The sequence below is a fragment of the Bison bison genome, unplaced genomic scaffold, assembly GCF_000754665.1.
Source record: "Bison bison bison isolate TAMUID 2011002044 unplaced genomic scaffold, Bison_UMD1.0 scf7180017863887, whole genome shotgun sequence".
NCBI lineage: Eukaryota > Metazoa > Chordata > Mammalia > Artiodactyla > Bovidae > Bison > Bison bison.
This window is the reverse complement of record NW_011494459.1, coordinates 602,493-622,405: the sequence shown is the minus strand read 5'-3', so window position 1 is coordinate 622,405 and position 19,913 is coordinate 602,493. Positions and strand designations below refer to the sequence as shown.

Here is a 19,913-nt window from a genome sequence, read left to right as displayed (position 1 = left end):
TTTGCCTTGTGTGTCCTGCGTGTAAGAGGGAAGCTTAGAGGGTGTCGCGGGCTTCCCTGGTGGCTCAGACGGTAAAGCGTCTGTCTGCAATACTGGAGACCCAGGTTCGGTCCCTGTGTCGGGAAGATCCCCTGGAGGAGGAAATAGCAACCCACTCCAGTATCCTTGTCTGGAAAACCCCATGGACAGAGGAACCTGGCAGGCTACAGTCCATGGGGTCTCAAAGTGTTGGACACGACTGATCGACTTTACTTTTACTAGAGGGTGTTGAAAGAAAACACTGATATATGGATGGGACAGAACTAGAATCTGGTTTTCAGGACAGATTCCAGTCAGGGTTTTATTCTCAGGCCACGTGGCTCATTAATTAGATAATTAGATAATAATACTAATAACCGACATTTGTGTAGCAGTTTACATTTTTTCAAGCACTTTCATATCCATTATCTCATTAGGTGCTCGAATTTGCAGAGATTAAAATTTTAGAGCACAAATAATGAAGTGTGATAAGAACAGGCACTCTGAAGCCACACTGCCTTGCTTGCACCAGGCATGCCATGACTGCTGTGTGTTCTCAGGCAGTGGGACCCTCAGCAATGTCAGCATACATGGGGATTTCTGCACTTTTATTGAGATCTTGTTAGGATTCTAGGGATTAATAGGCATAAGCTGCTCAGGACAGTCCCTGGAATTTAGTAAACACTCAGGGAAGGGGAGCTGGTTTGCTATCCTTGGCTTCATCATCCATGATGTCATACAGGAAGAAATGGACTAGAGCCCACCAGATCTTCTGTGTTCTGGCCCTGGATTTTTTTTTTTTCAGTATACTCCCACTCTAGCTGGCATGATTGCAATCCAAATAATTACTTGGGAATACTACTTTGTAAACCTCTGGCCTTTTCTCTGTTATCACAAAGTACATAGATTAATTAAGGTTTACTGTTTTCTGAAACTGATGTTTAGCTAAAGCAAAAAAGAATTAACAATTCTAAATGAAGTCTTTTTAAATTCACTTAAAGGGGACTTCCCTGGTGGTCCAGGGGTTAGGAATCCAGCTTGCAATGCAGAGACCACAAGTTCAATCCCTGATCAGGGAACTAAGAGCCCATTTTCCTTGGAGCAGCATAAGCCCACACACCACAACTACTGAGCCCTTGAGCCACAACTGGAGAGTCCATGTGCCACAACAATAGATCTTGTGTGATGTGATTAAGACCTGACACAGCCAAATAAATAACTTTTTTCTTAAATCCATATAAAGAAAATGAGTGCACATGAGCAGGAAAACTAAAATATCTGTGGTGTTGGAGAAGACCTTGAGAGTCCCTTGCACTACAAGGAGATCCAACCAGTCCATTCTGAAGGAGATCAGCCCTGGGATTTCTTTGGAAGGAATGATGCTAAAGCTGAAACTCCAGTACTTTGGCCACCTCATGCGAAGAGTTGACTCATTGGAAAAGACTCTGATGCTGGAGGGATTGGGGGCAGGAGGAGAAGGGGACGACAGAGGATAAGATGGCTGGATGGCATCACTGACTAGATGGACGTGAGTTTGAGTGAACTCCAGGAGTTGGTGATGGACAGGGAGGCCTGGCGTGCTGCGATTCATGGGGTCGCAAAGAGTCGGACACGACTGAGCGATTGAACTGAACTGAACTGAATTTAAGGAGAAACTGACTATATATTTTAGTGCGTGTTAGTATGACCTGTAAATGATTCTGAATTTTTAATGCAAGAAACGAATACTTCTGCCTTTCTATCTGCTGGTGGAATTTTAAGACCCAGTCTCTTCCTCCCTCCTGAACATCCCAAGAAATCCTCTTACGTCGTCCCCATCTCCCAGTGGATTCACATCATATCCTCAAGGATGCACCCTCATTTTACCTCTAACCCAAGGAAGACTTCCCTGGTGGCTCAGACGGTAAAGCATCTGCCCACAATGTGGGAGACCCAGGTTTGATTCCTGGGTCAGGAAGATCCCCTGGAGGAGGAAATGGCAATCCACTCCCGCACTGCTGCCTGGAAAATCCCATGGACGGAGGAGCCTGATAGGCCATGGGGTCGCAAAGAGTCAGACAGGACTGAGCGACTTCACTTTTACTTTCACTTTCAAGCAAGACTTCATGGGAAGTCATAAGGTTGTGAGGGGAAAAAATCATCATTTAAAGCCCCAAACTATAAATGTTTCTGAAATCAGTGAAAAATTTGAATTTTCTACCCCAGTGCACAATAATGTTAATAAAGCTAATTGAGTCAGTTATACATAAATTTTATTATAAAGAAATTAAGAATTGTCTTCTAATTTTCACCTGTTTCATATTCTTGTATATCTGTGCTCTCTAAAATTGGAGTGAATAAACGCCATTCACTTGAAACCTAGTAATCAATGAGAAAACGATTCTAAATGCATGCAGTGTTTTGGCTATTGCCCTGTTTTGCCCTTGCCAGGTGCTATGTCAGGGTTGTAATATTATGATATATTGCTCATTCTTGCAATTACATTTGTCAGACTACTTCTAGGCTCCATGCTTGAGATATGTGAACAAAGTAATGAGACAGAGAATCTTTGTTTGTTTTCATGGAGTATTGATCAGATGCACCACTGATTCTATAAAAGAGCAGATTTGATTATTTCATAATGTATATTTCAGGAGCACATAAATCATATTTTTAATTGAAATTGCTTCGAAAAGGGGCTTTCAGTGGCCACCTTTCTATCCTGCCTGGAGAACATTTGTGGGTTTCTAGAGATAATCTTATGAATCTCTTCAGAATTGACAAGTTTGTTTGACTTGCTAATTACATATGCAAGTAAGTTCATCAGAGCAAAGTCATGCCATCTCTTTAAAAGACAAATAACCAGGACATACAGTGTTTTGGCCTTATAGACTGTTAAATTAGTTATTTGAAATTAAAGAATTTTTAAAATTGTATTGACATTTCCAAAAGTATGTGCACTCTTGTATATCTGATTTGGCTTTCATTGCCATGGAGATGTATTGTTGGGTGGGGGGCGGGAGCAGGGGTGGTGCGTGGCCAGTTCAAAGCATTGTGTCAGGGTGGACGGTCCTGAAGGAAATAGCCAAAGAAGTCTCAGTGGGAAGCCGCCCATTGTTAGGTACAGTGCTGACCACTCACCATAAAGGGCCTCTGTTTTTCTGCCATAGCTCACTCCCCTCCATTGAGCAGTGACCTTCAGAAGGGTAGGGACCAAGGGGAAAGCCCTTGGCTATAATTCATTGCTGTCTTCTTGCACCCACCCCATCCTTCTAATTTTGTAGTCAGTTCCCACCTCTGCCCCATCACCAATCCCTCTTCCCTTCCAAAGGCTCTACCATGTCTCAGCCTGCCCATTACCTGGGCATCAGAGACCAGCCCTTGACTCCGTCTTCATGCCTGACAGTTTCCACAGCAGCAGTGGGGAAAATATGTTCTTGGCATCCAGAATGAAACTCTGAATGTGTTCCCCATAGGTGCATCGTAGCCCTGGTGATTAGCCCTGTAATACCATCAGTATGGACTAAATGACTTTTTCCAAGCTATTGCAAACTTCGCCATCTGGTATAGACAAATTTCTTGGGACTCTATTTTTGAAATTACAAGGAAAGGGATTGCAATTATACTTTTGCTATGCCCTTCATGATGAAATTGGGACTGGATGAAAATGGTTTTATTTCCTTGCTTGACTTTTTTTCCAGAAACTGTATAGATTCCAAAATACCAAGTCTTACCTGTACTAACTAATCATCTTAGTATTCAATTTCTGATGATGAAAAAGTATTTTGCATTGTTTAGAAGTTCCATCAGGGAATTAGAGGGAAGGGGGAGGTCTTAAATGCAGAGGTTATGTGAACCAATCCTTATTAAGAGAGTAAATTGTTTTCCTGGAAAAAAAAAAATTGGCCTATATCATGTCAAATCTGCAGTCTCATTTGAAATAAAAAGCCATGTTCTATTTTAAAAAGAAAGAAGGAACTTGAAATTTGCTGATGCTCCTTAGAAATGATAGTATAGTCTAAAACAGCCAAAGAGGAAGATGAAGGATGGGATTATGAATCGAACCCAGGTCTCCAGCATTGCAAGCAGATTCTTTACCATCTGAGCCACCAGGGAAACCCATGTATATAATTACCGTCCTTCAAAGAAGGAGTGACTTTGTCCTATGGTTGAGATAACATGAGGGAACTTGAGTTGCCAAGTCCCTCACCCTCACCCAACTCACTCTACTTACCCCAGTCCCCTCTTAAACACACATACTAGAAAATAGTAATACACTTACACTCTTCTGTACTTCTTTTCATCCCCAAAGTGAGTATGAAATTTGATTAAAGAAAATTCGCTTACAAAGGAAATGGGCAAACTGTTGCAAAGATCTCATCTAAAAAGAAAGAAAATAAACCACATTTTCTTGTACGACGTATAATTAAATAATGAGGCCAGGAATTCCTTTCTCCATCTCTTGCAGGGTCAGCCAGCTTAGCAGCACCCGTTTAAACACTGTATCTTCCTTTGTTCTTCTGTTGTGCATTGCTGTGATGGCAAAGATAACTAGCCCTCAGAGATCATGTGAGATCAAGTTAAATTCTACATTGTATGAGAGCTATTAATATTTTACACACTGTCTACCCTTCAAGCTTTGAGTATTACATCACTATTTATACAACAGAACTTGTTACTGATTGGAAGGTTTTGAGTGTTCAAGCATCCTATTAATACAGTAGGAGATATATTAATGCAATTAACATGTACCAAAAGGAAGACTTTTAAATTATTTCAAATGTTTCCAACATTGTCTGATCCAAAAATAAGTACTTGATTAACTAATTTGTCTTGTAAGAAATGTCTCTATGTAGGTCAGAATGAGATCATTTGGAAAAAAAAAAAATCTACTCTTTGGAGAACTTTTACACCACAAAAAAAAAAAAAATCTCATTTAAGAGCTGGAGTAGAATTATATAGTCATTTTAGTTCTCAGAATTCAAAGCATAGATGGCTGGACTCATGCCTGTGTGATAATTCTAGGCTACTCTCAATAAATAATACATGTCATTTCTGCTTCACTGAGGCTGTCACTTACTGCTCTAAATGACTTTCAATGCAGGGCCCAGCCTGCTGTCCCAGAGTGCACTTCAGCTCAATTCCAAACCTGAAGGGTCCTTCCAGTATCCAGCCAGCTACCATAGCAACCAGACCCTGGCTCTGGGTGAGACAGCCCCGTCGCAGCTCCCTGCCCGCAGCACACAAGCCCGAGGTGCGGGCCAGAGTTTCAGCCAGGTACGTGCTGGGGATGGGATGCTCTGCCGTGCTGGTCCTTGGGCTCCAAGGGGTCAAGTGGGAAGCAGGGCTGTCAAATGGCTGTGGTGTCCCCTCCTGCCTTTTTTACAAGTTCCCTGCAACTTTGGAGAGACGCTTTTGGTGCTGTGAGTGAAGGAAATGAATAACACAATACAATTATAGAATAATTCGAATTACAAGCGTCTTTTTTGCAGGATATGTCTGTCAATTGCTCATGCTCTTTCTGCTTTATATATACTTACCTAGGTGAATATGCAAATGTATGTCTAGTTCTATTTCTGTGTTGATTATAAATATGACATGCCTGATGAGTTTGTGAGGGTACCTGAAACACATTCTCTTTCCTTAAAAAAAAAAAAAGCGTGAAATTATTCTTTGGGGTTAATCATATAAAGGAACATAGTATAAATGCATCATCTCATATGCATATACAGAACTGTTCTGAAAATAATTGTGGTTGAGTTGGAATAGTTACACTTTGTCAAGTTTGATTTTGAAATGTGCCCTCAGTTGTTTCCTTAAGATGTGTACTTGCTCTTGTGGTTTTAATGCACACACTTAGCTGCAGTTAAAATCAACTCTTGGTAAAAAGAAGTGGCTACCAACCCCAATTAAAAAATATTGTTGTAAATGTTGTGATATATACATGTGTGTGTATTTATGTATGTGTGTGTGCTACCTAATACTTTAGTTTTGATAATTTGGGGGTGCAGGCTATATTCAGTCAACCCACCAGAATTAATATACTGGAGAGCTATCTTGTTTTAAGCTACTTTATACTTATTTTTTAGTATAAAGGGATATGAGACCCTCTTAATCTCTGTGCATCATTCCTGGAATGAAGAACCCACAACTCCAAAAGCACCCCTTAACTGACAAGTTTAATTTCATCCTTTCTGCATTTATTGGGCAGTTCCTCTTCCAGAAACCCTAGCCCAGGTACACTACCTACCCCAAGCTCCTGCAACAACCAACCCATCTCTGTCACCAATTCATTGTTATTATACATCCGTGTGTTTTCCCAAAAACACTGAAAACCACTTGAGGGCAGGGCTATTTTCCTTTTTTAACACCATCCACATGGCCCCCAGGAAATGTCTGCTGGAAGAGAGGAGGCAAGGCGAGTTAGAATGGCATCGTGCAGTCATCCTGAGATGCTTTTTTGAGGTGATATGAACATAAATGAAGCATAAGCTGAAAAGTCTCAGTGCATTTCAATTATTAAAGTTGAATGATTATCCCAGCTATCTATTATCTATGATTGTCTTTTTCAGGCAAAACCTTTGCCCATCAGTGGCAGTGTAACTTTTACCTTCTTGTGATGTCAAGGTTATGCGGATCAAGTGGAATGGTAAATAAAGCATTCCACTGAGGGGGGCCCGTTGCCCCATGGGGGTCCAGGGTGTGACCCCAGTTCAAAGGGTGCCCCCTTTGGATGGAGATCTGGTGGTGTGTGATGCTCAAGAAGGAAACGGCCTTGAATTCATTGCATCCAGGTCCACACACACAGACTAACCCTGGACCTGTGCTACTTCCCAGCTCCTGGATCACTGCTCTTGAAAACACTGGTCTCTTCTATTTCCCTTACAGAAATCTGATAAGACACAAGAGGGAATGTCTAAAAAATATTTTTTAATTAATTAGAAAAAAGTATTTTATATACTTTCATTTATCATATATGCAAAATAGTTCTTATTTGCGTATGTAAAACATTATATAATGTTTGAAGTATTGAGTGATGTTATTAGCATAGAAAATGTTATTAGATCTTTTTAGTCCCATTTTATTTTATTAAAATAAGAATTGGAAGCTATAGGATTTTTTTCTCTAGGTATAGATTTTTTTTTTTCTAAAAAGCATCCCATTCTTGAAAGGAACTCTCTTTTAATCTTCCCATCTATACTGAACTCTCTCTGACCATGATACACTGATAGTGGTGGGATATATGTAATTTTGAATTCTTTGGGAGTAGATAAATGATTACAGACCTTTTTTAACCCTTCTGTCTATCCACACTTCTAGGTCTAATGGGCCAGAAATATTCATAAATAAGGGATAATTTATATTCAGATTAACTTAAGAAAGTTCTGAATTTAGCTTTTGCCAGTTTCCTATAACTTATAAGACATGTAGCTAGTACAGCAATAAAGTTCTACCCTTCTTTTATTTTTATCTTAAACTCATTTAATACTCATGCTTGGCTTCCTCTCATAAATATTTAAGACCCTTGTAATTTGAGTTAAAAACATTAAGTCAAATGAAAAAAGATCACATTTCCCATAGCTGAGCATCATGGAAAATGGAACAATCAGTATCAAGAGAAAAATCAGTTCATTATCAGCTTAACTTGTGAGCATCTTGTGCACTCAGTTCATATATAGCTCTGTGAGGACTGTTAAATCAAAGCTTTCTTACTTATAAAATCAATAGTTACCATTTACTGAGACCCGGAAGTAATCTGTTTTACATACTGCCTCTTATTTAATCCCCACCACATTTACATTTTAAATTTAAATTATCATTTACATCTTAAATATGCAGAAACTCAAACTCAATGCATTTAGAGGAGTTATCAGGCACCATTTTAAGGTAGCAGCAGTAAGAATGGGAACAGAATCTTGACTAAATTGAAGCCTAATCATTTTGAGGGAGTGTTTCATAGGTTTCCTTTTATATATTGACTGTTTCAATTAAATGTATCTACAGCTTGATCCTAGTAAGAGCTCTACACATGTAGACCAGCAATATGCTGATTTATCTTCTTCCACGTTGGAGTTCTACTTGTTGGAGTTCAATACATGGGAGTAAAACAGTAGCAGCTCAAAGGACAGATTGGGCCTCACATTAAAAGTCTGCTTTAAAGTTTAATCAGAAACTGTAACTTGGTTGTGAAGATATCAAAGCTGTGCATTTGAAGGCATCTATCAATGTGCGTATTCAAGGTGATAACTTCAGTTAGAGTCATAGGTTACTGGTTTGCACTCATTTATCTGACAGGTGGGTGGTTGCAGTCTGAATATTCAAACAAGGGGGTTGTGCTAATCCACTTGGTTAACAGGATGGAGGCTACTGGTGGATTGCTGAATCCTATTTATTTTAGCAGAGCATCAGATCTGGGTACCATGATTCACTCTCAGCTTCAGCATGCTGCGGTATGAAAGGCATGTTTTAGCGTGATTTCAAAATCACATCAGAGAAATGCTGAACAAGTACACCAGCACTTTTACCCAGCATTTAGTGTGCTACCCTTGAAATAAGGAGGTCATGTGTCATCCCCGTAACATCTCCTTTGCTCAGCTTGTCCTGAGAATCCCTGTCTTCCAGTGGTTTCCCAGAGCCCTGTGACACATTCTTTTCAATATTCTAAATAGTGTTCAAGCTCACTTCTGCCAAGCTATATTGAGTTTTAGAATATCCTGTCATCATCAAGTGCCAAAAGGGCTATGAAAGTTCAAATAATGGCTCACAGATGCCAGACCAGGTTAATAAGGTCAATAACCAAGTAACACAAAAACATTTCATTTTAGGGAACCTAAAAAAAAAAAAAAGTGTAATTCTAAAGTAAAGCAAATGGTTTTCTATCTGGCTCATAAACCATGTCAGACTATAATTTCAAAAAAGTATCACAAATATTCAAAAATTCTGCTGTCAACTTTTAACCAATACTAATTTATTCAGCATGATAGATGGTTGTAGGGTTATCATCACCAGGCTTCACATCAGGCCCTGGTGCATGGTCTGCCTTGCCCTACGGTGTCAAGCTGAGTCACAAAATTACCATAGAATTCTAGTTCTCTGGCGTGACCCTAACTGAAGTCTTTGAAGGTCATTCTCCTCAAACTCTGAGATGAATTCATAGGACTCAGCTGGAGGAGAGAGTATAAGACCCTTCCCATCAGATCCCAAGGCCTTTCTGGAAAGTCACTTGAGATGATTCAGTTATGCTTTGCCCACTGCTACATTCTGCTTAGCTATCCTGCCAGCTCCCCTCCCCATCCAGGTGTGTAGACTCTCCCTCCATCACTCCCTTCTTCCTCCAAGTCAGCCTTAGCCTTCGTAGCTCCTGGTTGCTGCTAAGTCGCTTCAGCTGTGTCCGACTCTTCACGACCCCATGGACTGCAGCCTACCAGGCTCCTCCATCCATGGGATTTTCCAGGCAAGAGTACTGGAGTGGGGTGCCACTGCCTTCTCCAGCTTCTGGTAGGTGCCCCCAGTCAGAATAGAGCTGTTTTTTCAGTTGCATTTATATATATATACAATTTATTCCCTAACACACAGGTCCCTCCCTCCCCCAGGTTCCTCACTGGCTGAGTACTATGGGATGTACAGTCTTCCCCAAGGTCACCTAAGTTTCAGTATTTCCTCATAGGGTATCCTTCTTTCTCCCTTTCCAACCTACATCCGCATTTTTCAACAGAGAATTTCTTGCTGGTTTATCACTTCCTCCAACATCCTGTTTGCCTAGGGACACTCCCGGTGCGTGAACTGTGTCTCTCCTGCAAGTCGTTAGGCAAGTTTAGAGCCAGGGCACAGGCACTGGGAGGAGTCCTGTCTCTTTAGGACACAGTGTGGTCTCCCCCCTCAACCCTAACTTTATCTAAAGAGTCCAGGCCTCAACTTTGTCACGTCCGCAAGTTTAGCTGTTAGTACTTTTCCACTCGGCCTTAGCTACTGTGTCTTGAAAATGGGCCACTTCAAGTTTTCTATTTCTTACAGTAGTCTCATCAAGTATTTCATTCCTCAGAGTGACAAAAGAAGCAAGAAACAGAGAGTATACACCTGTACACAGAACACTGGTAAAGAAGTACAGGAACCGGAAGATTTTAAAACTACTTTCATCTTGTCCAGCAGAACTGAAGTGAGCCTGTGCACCTTATAATCGTAGAAAATGCCTGCTTCCTGCAGGAGATTAAGAACTGCATGATTGTTACGTAAAAATCATACTCGAACAATGGTAGATACACTAGAAAAAGAAGTAAGCTTTTTGAGAAGTAAATGACCATTTCTTTTTGATCTGGCCTGTCTATTTAATGTGGCACTGACTTTTAAGTCTTAAAAGTTCTCATGTGTACTATATCATAATAATAAATACACCATCTGCTCACTTCTGCCAGAAGTCAATGAGTTTTGAACATTGCTTATTGGTGCACCTTCATGCTAGGTGGATGTGAAGGTCAAGGGGATGGAGAACTCTGGATGGCGGTGGGATGGACACAGGGACATGTGTGGTCCCAAGGAGGACCCAACCCTCCAGTGAACACTTGCATCTTGATTGCTGAATGCAAAAAGTCACACAGATGCCTAGTTTGACATCATTCCAGTTTGCTGAAATAGGAAAGAAGTTGTTGCTGGGTGGCACCTGTAAAGAGAAAAGTCACTAAAAACTTGGAAAACACAAAATTGCTGAGATGTCTTTAGTGTAGAATGTATATATTTATACTGCATTTACGGGAGAAATCATGTCATTTTGTACGCTTTGTCTGGCATATCTGTGGGAAACTCACACTTTGTTTGTAAAAGCATTTTCAGATAATTAGGTATTGGAAATCCTTTCTTAGTGCTCTGCTTTAAATTAAATTTTTACCCATTTTCTTTTTCTAGTAGAAATATATTTAATCTGGTTTCAATAGCTGAGGCATTTCTCATTGTGGGCAGTGTGTGTATGTGATTTACTATAACATTTCTTCTTCTGTGCAAATGTTTGTGTTATTAAAGTTATACTAAATGAGCCTCTTGCTGAAATAAAAGTTTTACGTATGTATTTTTGCCAAGGATCATGTTTCATAGAAAGAGTTGCCATCAAAGAGTCCCTCTTAAAGATAAATTTGTATGAGACTCATGTCATTGCTTTAATTTTTTCTTCTCTATTTTCTTTCTTCTTGGTTGTTGTTGTTCATTCACTAAATTGTGTCTGACTCTTTGCGGCCCCATGGACTGCAGCACACCAGGCTTCCCTGTCCTTCACTATCTCCCAGAGCTTGCTCAAACTCATGTACATTGAGTTGGTGATGCCATCCAACTATATCATCCTTTGTCACCCCATTCTACTTAGTAGGCCATAGTACTGGCCACATGAAATACTTTTGAGAATATTTATTGCTAGTGACCCTAATCATACTTTTATTAAAGTGAGGTTGGAGAGAAGGAAAAACCAGTACCTAGGGTACAAAAGTCTGTACTTCGCTGTTTGTACGAGTGGCTTAGGGGCCCTGGGGCAGTGGGTCCACTTTGCTGCTGTTGTTCAGTCACTAAATCGTGTCCAACTCTCTGTGACTCCTGGGACTGCAGCATGCCAGGCTTCCCTGTCCTTCACTATTTCCTGGAGTTGGTGTAGACTCATGTCCATTGAGCTGGTGATGTTGTCTAACCATCTCATCCTCTGCTGCCCCCTTCTCCTTTTGCCGTCGATCTTTGCCAGCATCATGTCTTTTCCAGTGAGTCAGCTCTTCGCATCAGGTGGCCAAAGTAGTGGAGTTTCAGCTTCGGCATCAGTCCTAGCAATGAATATTCAGGGTTGATTTCCTTTAGCATTGACTGGTTTGATCTCCTTGCAGTCCAAGGGATTCTCAAGAGTCTTCTCCAACACCAGAGTTTGAAAGCATCAGTTCTTCGACACTCAGCCTTTTTCATGGTCCAACTCTCACATCTGTACATGACTACTGGAAAAAACCATAGATTTGACTAGATGGATCTTTGTTGGCAAAGTAATGTCTCTGCTTTTTAATATGCTGTCTAGGTCTGTCCTAGCTTTCCTTCCAAGGAGCAATTGTCTTAATTTCATGGCTGCAATTACTGTCAGCAGTGATTTTGGAGCCCAGGAAAGTAAAATCTGTCACTGTTTCCACTTTTTCCCCTTCTGTTTGCCATGAGGTGATGGGACTGGATGCCGTGATCTTTGTTTTTTTAATGTTGAGTTTTAAGCCAGCTTTTCCTCACTTCATCCCAGTGGTAATGACTTCAGGGATGGTGTGTGGACTCCCCACAGAAGCTGTCTCTTCATTTTATGTTTCATATGAGTTTTCACTTAAAGCAGTGCTCCTCAAAGGACTTGCTAAACAAGGCACTTGATGATTTTATTTGGCCATTTCTGAAATCAGATCTTTTTCACAGAACCAGGATTTTCTATCTCGGGAATTATTTAAAGAGAGGCCTTTCTTCTGAAGACAGTTTCAAAAGAGAAGTTATTGAGATTTGGGGAGCGTGATGGTAGTGTTCAAGCAAATTGATTTTCTCCCAGAGACTCAAAGGCACAAAACTTACTTTGTGGGTGTACATTCCTTTTAGTGGCATATTACAGGCATATTTCATCTAAGACATTGGCGTTTTAGAGTTGGTGCTTTCTTCTTGTTTCCAAGTTGTGAGAGTAAGTGACTTTGTCCATAGTCCTATATAAGCCTGGAGCTCTGCACCAACTTACCCTAATGAGTTCAGTACCTTCTCAGACATGTTAATCAGGAGCATGTAGCTGATATTACAAAATCATGTTACCAGATCCTCTGGTTTGGCAATGGATTTCTTCAAAGATGTACATAAAGATGTACACCATAAAGTCACGTACGCTGTTTTTTACTTTCACAAGTTATTCAGGCTTCTTTGCTCATCGAAAGAATGTTCCCCTGTCATTAATGTTATTTTTCTCATCATTTATTCCTCTCTGCATTGCACTCCTTCAAACACTAGCCAGACCTCTTCCCACCAAACTCACTGCTACATTCCCACGTTTGGGCTCTTCTGTGGCCCTGGCCTGAGGCCTCGTCCTTATTTCCCTCTCCCTCTCTGCCTCTTGTGACACTGATTTTGTCCTAGAGCACCACTCTGGGCAGTGACCTCCATCCCCAAACCGGGGTCACCTCCGGAGGAGAGAAACCCTGAGATGACTTATTAGGTTCACGAGTGTGAGGGGGATGCCAGGAAGATGAACAGTGATGAATACAGAGTGCTGATCGCTAGTCATTAGGCTCCCGTCTGTGAAGCCACAGAACACAGGTTCCAGCTTCCCATTGCTGACATCTCTGACCCAGCTGCCTAGCATTCTGGGCAGACATTCCTCTTGACCCAGAGTTAGGGGCCTCGCTGACGTTTCCAGGAAACTTGGCAGGTCTAAATGCATCTTCACAAGGACTGCTTGTAAATCACGGGTCTGCTTTATAAAATGTGGTTTTGCTTGGTGACACTGCTTACTCATGATCTGAAGTCAAGATTCCTTGCAGAGTTCAGGCTGTCAAGTCCCTCATGAACTGGCTGTAAGCACTGGGTCTTTGTTTTGTTTTTTTGCACATGGCCAAATCCCCAGAGAATGGGGCTTAAATAAGTTTCCAAGTTTGGAGAACTTTTCCCCCTCATCACCCTTACACGATCTCTGCTCTTTTTATAGAAAATACAACCTGGAAAGGTCAATAACATCTATGTGGGTGTTAAGGTCTATGCCATATTCTGGCCCAAGAACGCCATGTTTAGGGGATTGGAACTTCTCAATAAAAAATAGTGTAATTGTGAGCCAGATAGTATTCTGAAACAAAAATTTTAGTTTTTTGTTTTTTTTTTTTATCTCCAAAAGAACGTCAAGATAAAATTATTCCATGTAGGAGGACTGCAGAGAGAATTTCAAGAGAAAACTTCATATTTTTACATGGAATATAATAGGCTTTTGTTAATGGATTATTGAATTAATGAGTAAATTACTGCATGGAACTTGACTACTTTTAGTTAATGGGAATAATGTATATATTGCCTAAATTCCTACTTCAATATTCTTCCTACTACACTTTGAAAATACATTCTCTCCTTAAACACTTTTGTAAAATAGGCATAAATCCACTACATAATTACACAGTAGGATCCAGCATACCACATGTAGACATACACATTATGTAAAAATCACAACTGTGGTATATCCTAAATCTGACCCACCTGACACTCATATGTAAACTATAAAGTAGATGAAATACTTCATCTTATAAAAGAACTTTGATGAGATACATGTATCATTCATGTCTCATTAAAAAAGAAATAAGACACAATCTTTTTTTTTCCCTTGCAGTACAATCTACATAAAATGTCCATAGAAATTAGAAGTAACGTCTTATTTTTCTCTTGATCATTTTTCCATAATGGGAAGCAAGAAAGGAGCAACAAGCAATTTAACGTATACAGGACTCTGCCTATGGGAAATATTTAATCGGAGCATCTACTTAAAAATGTTCCGCTTCCTTGTCAATTTCACATAGATGGGTTCCCCACTTTGGAGGGATGGAAAAGGCAATTAAAATAGCCCTTTGGTTTGAGATTAATTCAGACTGATGGGAGTGGACAATCCCAATTGGAACTGCCCTGGTCAGTTATACATACTGTGTGATCCAGGACAATATTTGGGCTCCATCTTCTTAAAATATTTCCAAAAATTCTTATGTCATCATTTATTAAGGATCTCATCATCAATATAAAAAGTTTTCAGTGCACATCACTTGTACACACACATTTCCAAATATTATAGTAGGATGTAGTGGTCATTAGTGTTTTATTTATTTTTGATTTACAGTTTTATTTATAGTGTTAACACATGTTTCATGGGGAATTGAGCGTCCATGACAGCAAAGTAGATGAAATTCTCTGTGTGTTGAAATGTGCTTATTTTTAATCCAGTGACCTAGCCCATAATAAACCATCCTATGAATTGTATAGCTGTCTTAAAATGTATCCCTAAGAGTTGCTAAAAAGAAATTACATAATGGAACAAAACATAAACACAAGAGTGGAGACAAACTCCTAAAAGATTACTGTTCTGTCCAACCGATGCTAAAAAACAGATTTTTCTCTTTAACCAAAGAACCATTCTTAGGCACTTATTCTTGTGTAGGCTAATGTAATGGAGTATAATACCCCCAGATTATTTATTAAAAACTGCAGAGGGCCTTATATAACTGTGCAATACAGGAAAGTAGCCACTAGACACATCTGACTATTTAAATTTAAATTAATTCAAAGTAAATATATGTTAAAATCCAGTGCATGTGTCTAGGGCCCATGCATCTATTGGCTACCATATTGGACAGTACAGATATAGAACATTTTCAACATAGACGATAACTATCTTAAAATGTATATGCAATTTTATTGTTTTATTGTGCTTAGTTGCTCAGTCATGTCTAACTCTTTGTGACCCCATGGACCATAGCCTGCCAGGCTCCTCTGTCCGTGGGGATTCTCCAGGCAGGAATATTGGAGTGGGTTGCCATGCCCTCCTCCAGGGGACCTTCCCAACCCAGGGATCGAATCCAGGTTTCCTGCATTGCAGGCAGATTCTTTACCATCTGAGACATGAAGGAAGCCCCAAATTTAAATTAATTCAAATTAAATGTAAGTTAAAATCCAGTGCGTGTGTCTAGGGCCCAGGTGAGTACTGGCTACCATATTGGACAGTACAGATATAGAACATTTCCAGCAGAGACAATAACCAACTTAAAATGCATATGCAATTTTATTATTTATGATGTTTTGCTTATTAAAAAGCTTACTGGCAAAATTTCACCAAGAGAGATCCTACAATATTTTAAAAGGTTTTTGAATTGCTGCTGTAGCTTGTCAACATACCTGGAAATAGTGTGGCTGTTCTCAAAACTTTTACAGATTTGAGAGCCATTTAAGAAACCTTATGAATAAGATTCAGCAGAGTTAGCACTTTTCCAACTGGAAGTTCCAACATATTAAAAGGAAAAATAAAGTATTTTCACAATTTATTCAAGGTTTCCTTAGGATCCATGTTATTCTAATACTTAAATACTAGAATGTTACACGATGTTGTTTTAATTTATATTAGTATACTTTAGTATTTATTTTATTGAAAGCTATGCTACTGTGGAAGGCTTCCCTGGTAGCTCAAACAATAAAGAATCCTCCTCTCAATGCAGGAGATGCAGGTTCGATTCCTTGGTCAGGAACATCCCCTGGAGAAGGAAATGGCAACCCACTAAAGCTTTCTTGCCTGGGAGTGCCATGGACAGAGGAGCCTGGCAGGCTACAGTCCATGGGGTCACAATGAGTCGGACACGACTTAGCGACTAAATCACAACGATGCTACTGAGGGAGAAGGTATTTTTTGTCACATAGGGTTATTAATGTTATAAATCCAAGACATAACAAAAAGTATTTGTTCTCTTGTAAGCAGGGGACTCTCTGGGACCCTCGAGGCTCTTTCTTGTGAGCAAGGACCCTCGGGGTTCTTTCTCCTCCTCATGCCCCTGTGAGAAAAGTTCCCAGAAATTCCCCTCAGAGGCTTTTCTGTCCCTTGCCAGCTGGGTTCTGCACAGCAGAATGTTGCTTGGGCCCCAGGAGAGCTTCCAAAGAAAAGTAAAGGAAGATGGTCACTCTCCGCAGCTTAGCAATAATTCTCAGACTGACAGCATCTTCCAGGAGATTGTTAGAAACACAGACCCTGAGGCCCACTTCAGAGCCCTGAATCAGAATCTGTTCTAGATCAGAGGCTTGCACACTTTAAACAAGCATTGTGATCACCCTGAGAACGTGATAAAAGGCAGACCCCGGGGCCCCTCCCCCAGAGTTTCCCACTCCGTAAAGATGGGGTGAGGCGGGTGCTGCTTCTGATTGATCCGGTTGATGGATCGGGGACCACACTTGGAAAACCACTGCTCTGGGGCTGGCTCGTTCTCATACTCGTTTCTACACTGGAATCTCCTGGTGAGCTTCCCCAAAGCCTGATGCTTGAGTCCCACCTCCAGAGTCTCTGAATTAAATGGCTAGTGGATACAGCCTGAGTACTGAGTTGATTTCGCTTTTGTTTTCAAAAGCTTTCCCAACAATTATAATATGCAGCTACGTCTGAGAAACATAGGCTATGTATTTCATGCTCAGAACTTCTCCTGGGAGGGAAACACAACTGGATGTGAGCAATCCCCTCCACCCCCACCCAATGATTCTGGATGATTCTAGACTGTATCTCTGGGTTCCAGGTGAGCACACCAGCTGTGCAGAGCTTCTCCACCATGGAATCCGTCAGGTCAAAGCCTCGGGACCAGCTTTGTTAACCATTCCTTCATTTATCCCACAAACATTTATGGTATCCCTGCTATGAATCTTTCTTGTTCTAGTTACTTCTTTGTTCATCACTGAAAAAATCATGGAGCTTACATTTTACTTTCATTCTTGCTGCTGCTGCTGCTAAGTTGCTTCAGTCATGTCCGACTCTGTGCAACCCCATAGACGGCAGCCCACCAGGCTCCCCCGTCCCTGGGATTCTCCAGGCAAGAACACTGGAGTGGGCTGCCATTTCCTTCTCCAATGCATGAAAGTGAAAAAATAAAGTGAAGTTGCTCAGTCGTGTCCAACTCCTAGCGACCCCATGGACTGCAGCCCATCAGGCCCCTCTGTCCATGGGATTTGCCAGGCAAGAGTACTGGAGTGGGTTGCCATTGCCTTCTCCGTTCATTCTTAGTGAAAGTCAAAATAATTATGTTGTCATGCTGAAGAAAAACCAGAACTGGAAAGTAGTTACAGCAATAAATATACATTCTATTTGGAAAAAAAAATTTAAGTATTGCAATAGGGGGAAGAGACTTCATTTTTAGAAGTGGGCTCAATCTCGAAAACAAGGAAAAGGAGGAATTTCGACCTCTGGGTTGGGAAGATTCCGTGGAGGAGGGAATGGCAACCCACTCCAGTATCCTTGCCTGGGAAATCCCATGGACAGAGGAACCTGGTGGGCTACAGTCCGTGGGGTCACAAAAGAGTCGGACACAACGCAGTAACTAAACAACAACAGCACAGCCAGGGGGCAGGTTGCAGGTCAGCAGATGGATAATTACTACGAGGAAATGTCAGGGGAAGGGTATTCTGGCTAGACTTAGAAAGATTCTTGCTAGAACTGGACAATGCAGAGCCATGATGAGAAGAGAGTTCAGAGGTACCTGACCACAACTTGGTCAAGAAGAGAAACTTTGTCAGTGGATTGATACATGCACATACACACAAATATATAACACATATACATCATTTATAAATGCACACACATACCCACATATGTGATATATTCATGTGTAAATAAATGTGCCCCCCCCCACACACACACCCCTCACACAGACTGTTTTTTAACAGACTCTGCTGCTGCTGCTGCTAAGTCACTTCAGTCATGTCCGACTCTGTGTGACCCCATAGACAGCAGCCCACCAGGCTCCCCCGTCCCTGGGATTCTCCAGGCAAGAACATTGGAGTGGGTTGCCATTTCCTTCTCCAATGCATGAAAGTGAAAAGTGAAAGTGAAGTTGCTAGGTCGTGTCCGACCCTCAGCAACCCTATGGACTGCAGCCTACCAGGCTCCTCTGTCCATGGGATTTTCCAAGTAGGAGTACTAGAGTGGGATGCCATTGCCTTCTCCTCTAGGACACTCTTAATAGAGGATTTTGATGTTGCTCAATTAAGAGCTTCACTTGAAACTGACACTCTAGATAAAATTCGGAACATGGCATTGTGTGCAGATGGAAGTGCCCAGTCTGCTACTTGCCAGTTGCCATTCCAAAGCTGGTGGAGAGGCAAAACTGAAACTTAATAACGGAAAACATCTGTTCAGTGTCTCTCCCCCTCATCCCTCCATCTCACGCGGGTCCTCCTCCCCACCTGTTTCCCACCCCTAATTTCAAATACTGCGTTCCCGCTTTCTTTCTTTCTGTGGACAGTCTTACCTCCTTTTCACACAGGCCTGCTCTCAAAAACTTTTCTGCTCCTCCGGGAAAGCCTGGAAGATCCCAGAGGTCCGGCCCAGAAGTGGTTGACAATGTAGTGTTTTCATTCGAATGCAAATTTGTCTCTGGACCGGATTCAAGGAAAGTGCTTTCCCCTCCAACTGTCTCTCCAGCTCCACCCCGACCCTTGTTGTCTTTTGTGTTCTTGTAAATAAATGAGAGGCGATTGGCTTTCAGTGTGAAGACACAGCTGCAGGGGGCTCTTAAAAGCGAGCTGGAGAGAGAGAGATGCTAAAAGATTTGGAGCCTGGCGTTAAAATCTAGAAAAGGGAGGTTTTTTTTTTTTTTTTTCAAGTCTGTCCATTTACAATCGTTCTTCTTCCTCTGGACATGCTTTTTGTAAAGCCTGAAAGCCCAAGCATATTTATTCCGACTTCATTATTTCCCCCTCCTTTTAACTTATCCACAAAGAAGAGTCAACGGGAAAATGACAACAGAATAAACTCCACGAAGTTATGTTTATTTCTTACGGTTCTCCAGATAAGTATGCGACTAGGTCATTCTCAGTAGAGACTGTACCCGGTGAAATACCCTGTGCGGGTCGGGGGGCGCTGGCTGGGTAGGGGTGGAGAGAAGGCTGAACGCCTGAATTTCTCAAAGGAACAGACCCTGGTTGTCTTCAGGTAACCTGCTGAGTGGCCTTTTCAAAGCTTCCGGGGACTAAAATGCGATGCCTCTGCCCTTCCAGAAACCTCTGGGATGTATAAGCAGCACCCTTGTCCCACTTGTCGGAGGGGGTCCCCCATGCCATCCCCTGGTCAGCCGCCCTTTGCTCCCCGGTTTTTTCCTCTTTTTTGTGGTGGGGAGAGATGAGCTCCCCTCCCGAGCGGCTGCAGGGGCGCCCGCGTCTCCTCCCGGCCCCCCGCA

At 41.4% G+C, this 19,913-nt stretch overlaps 1 protein-coding gene across 2 annotated transcripts in view; it reads left to right on the top strand.

Moving 5' to 3' along the window:
* Positions 1-19,913, top strand: part of CTNND2 (catenin (cadherin-associated protein), delta 2) — a 914,052-nt gene that overhangs the window by 430,322 nt on the left and 463,817 nt on the right. The window contains exons 5-7 of one of the 2 annotated variants that reach the window (XM_010833758.1): positions 5,102-5,274; positions 14,139-14,148; positions 19,874-19,910. The exons of the other annotated variant lie outside the window; for it this stretch is intronic. Of the exons in view, the coding sequence (XP_010832060.1) occupies positions 5,102-5,274; positions 14,139-14,148; positions 19,874-19,910 (220 nt within the window). The remainder of the gene's footprint in view (positions 1-5,101; positions 5,275-14,138; positions 14,149-19,873; positions 19,911-19,913) is intronic. 2 annotated transcript variants of the gene reach the window in all.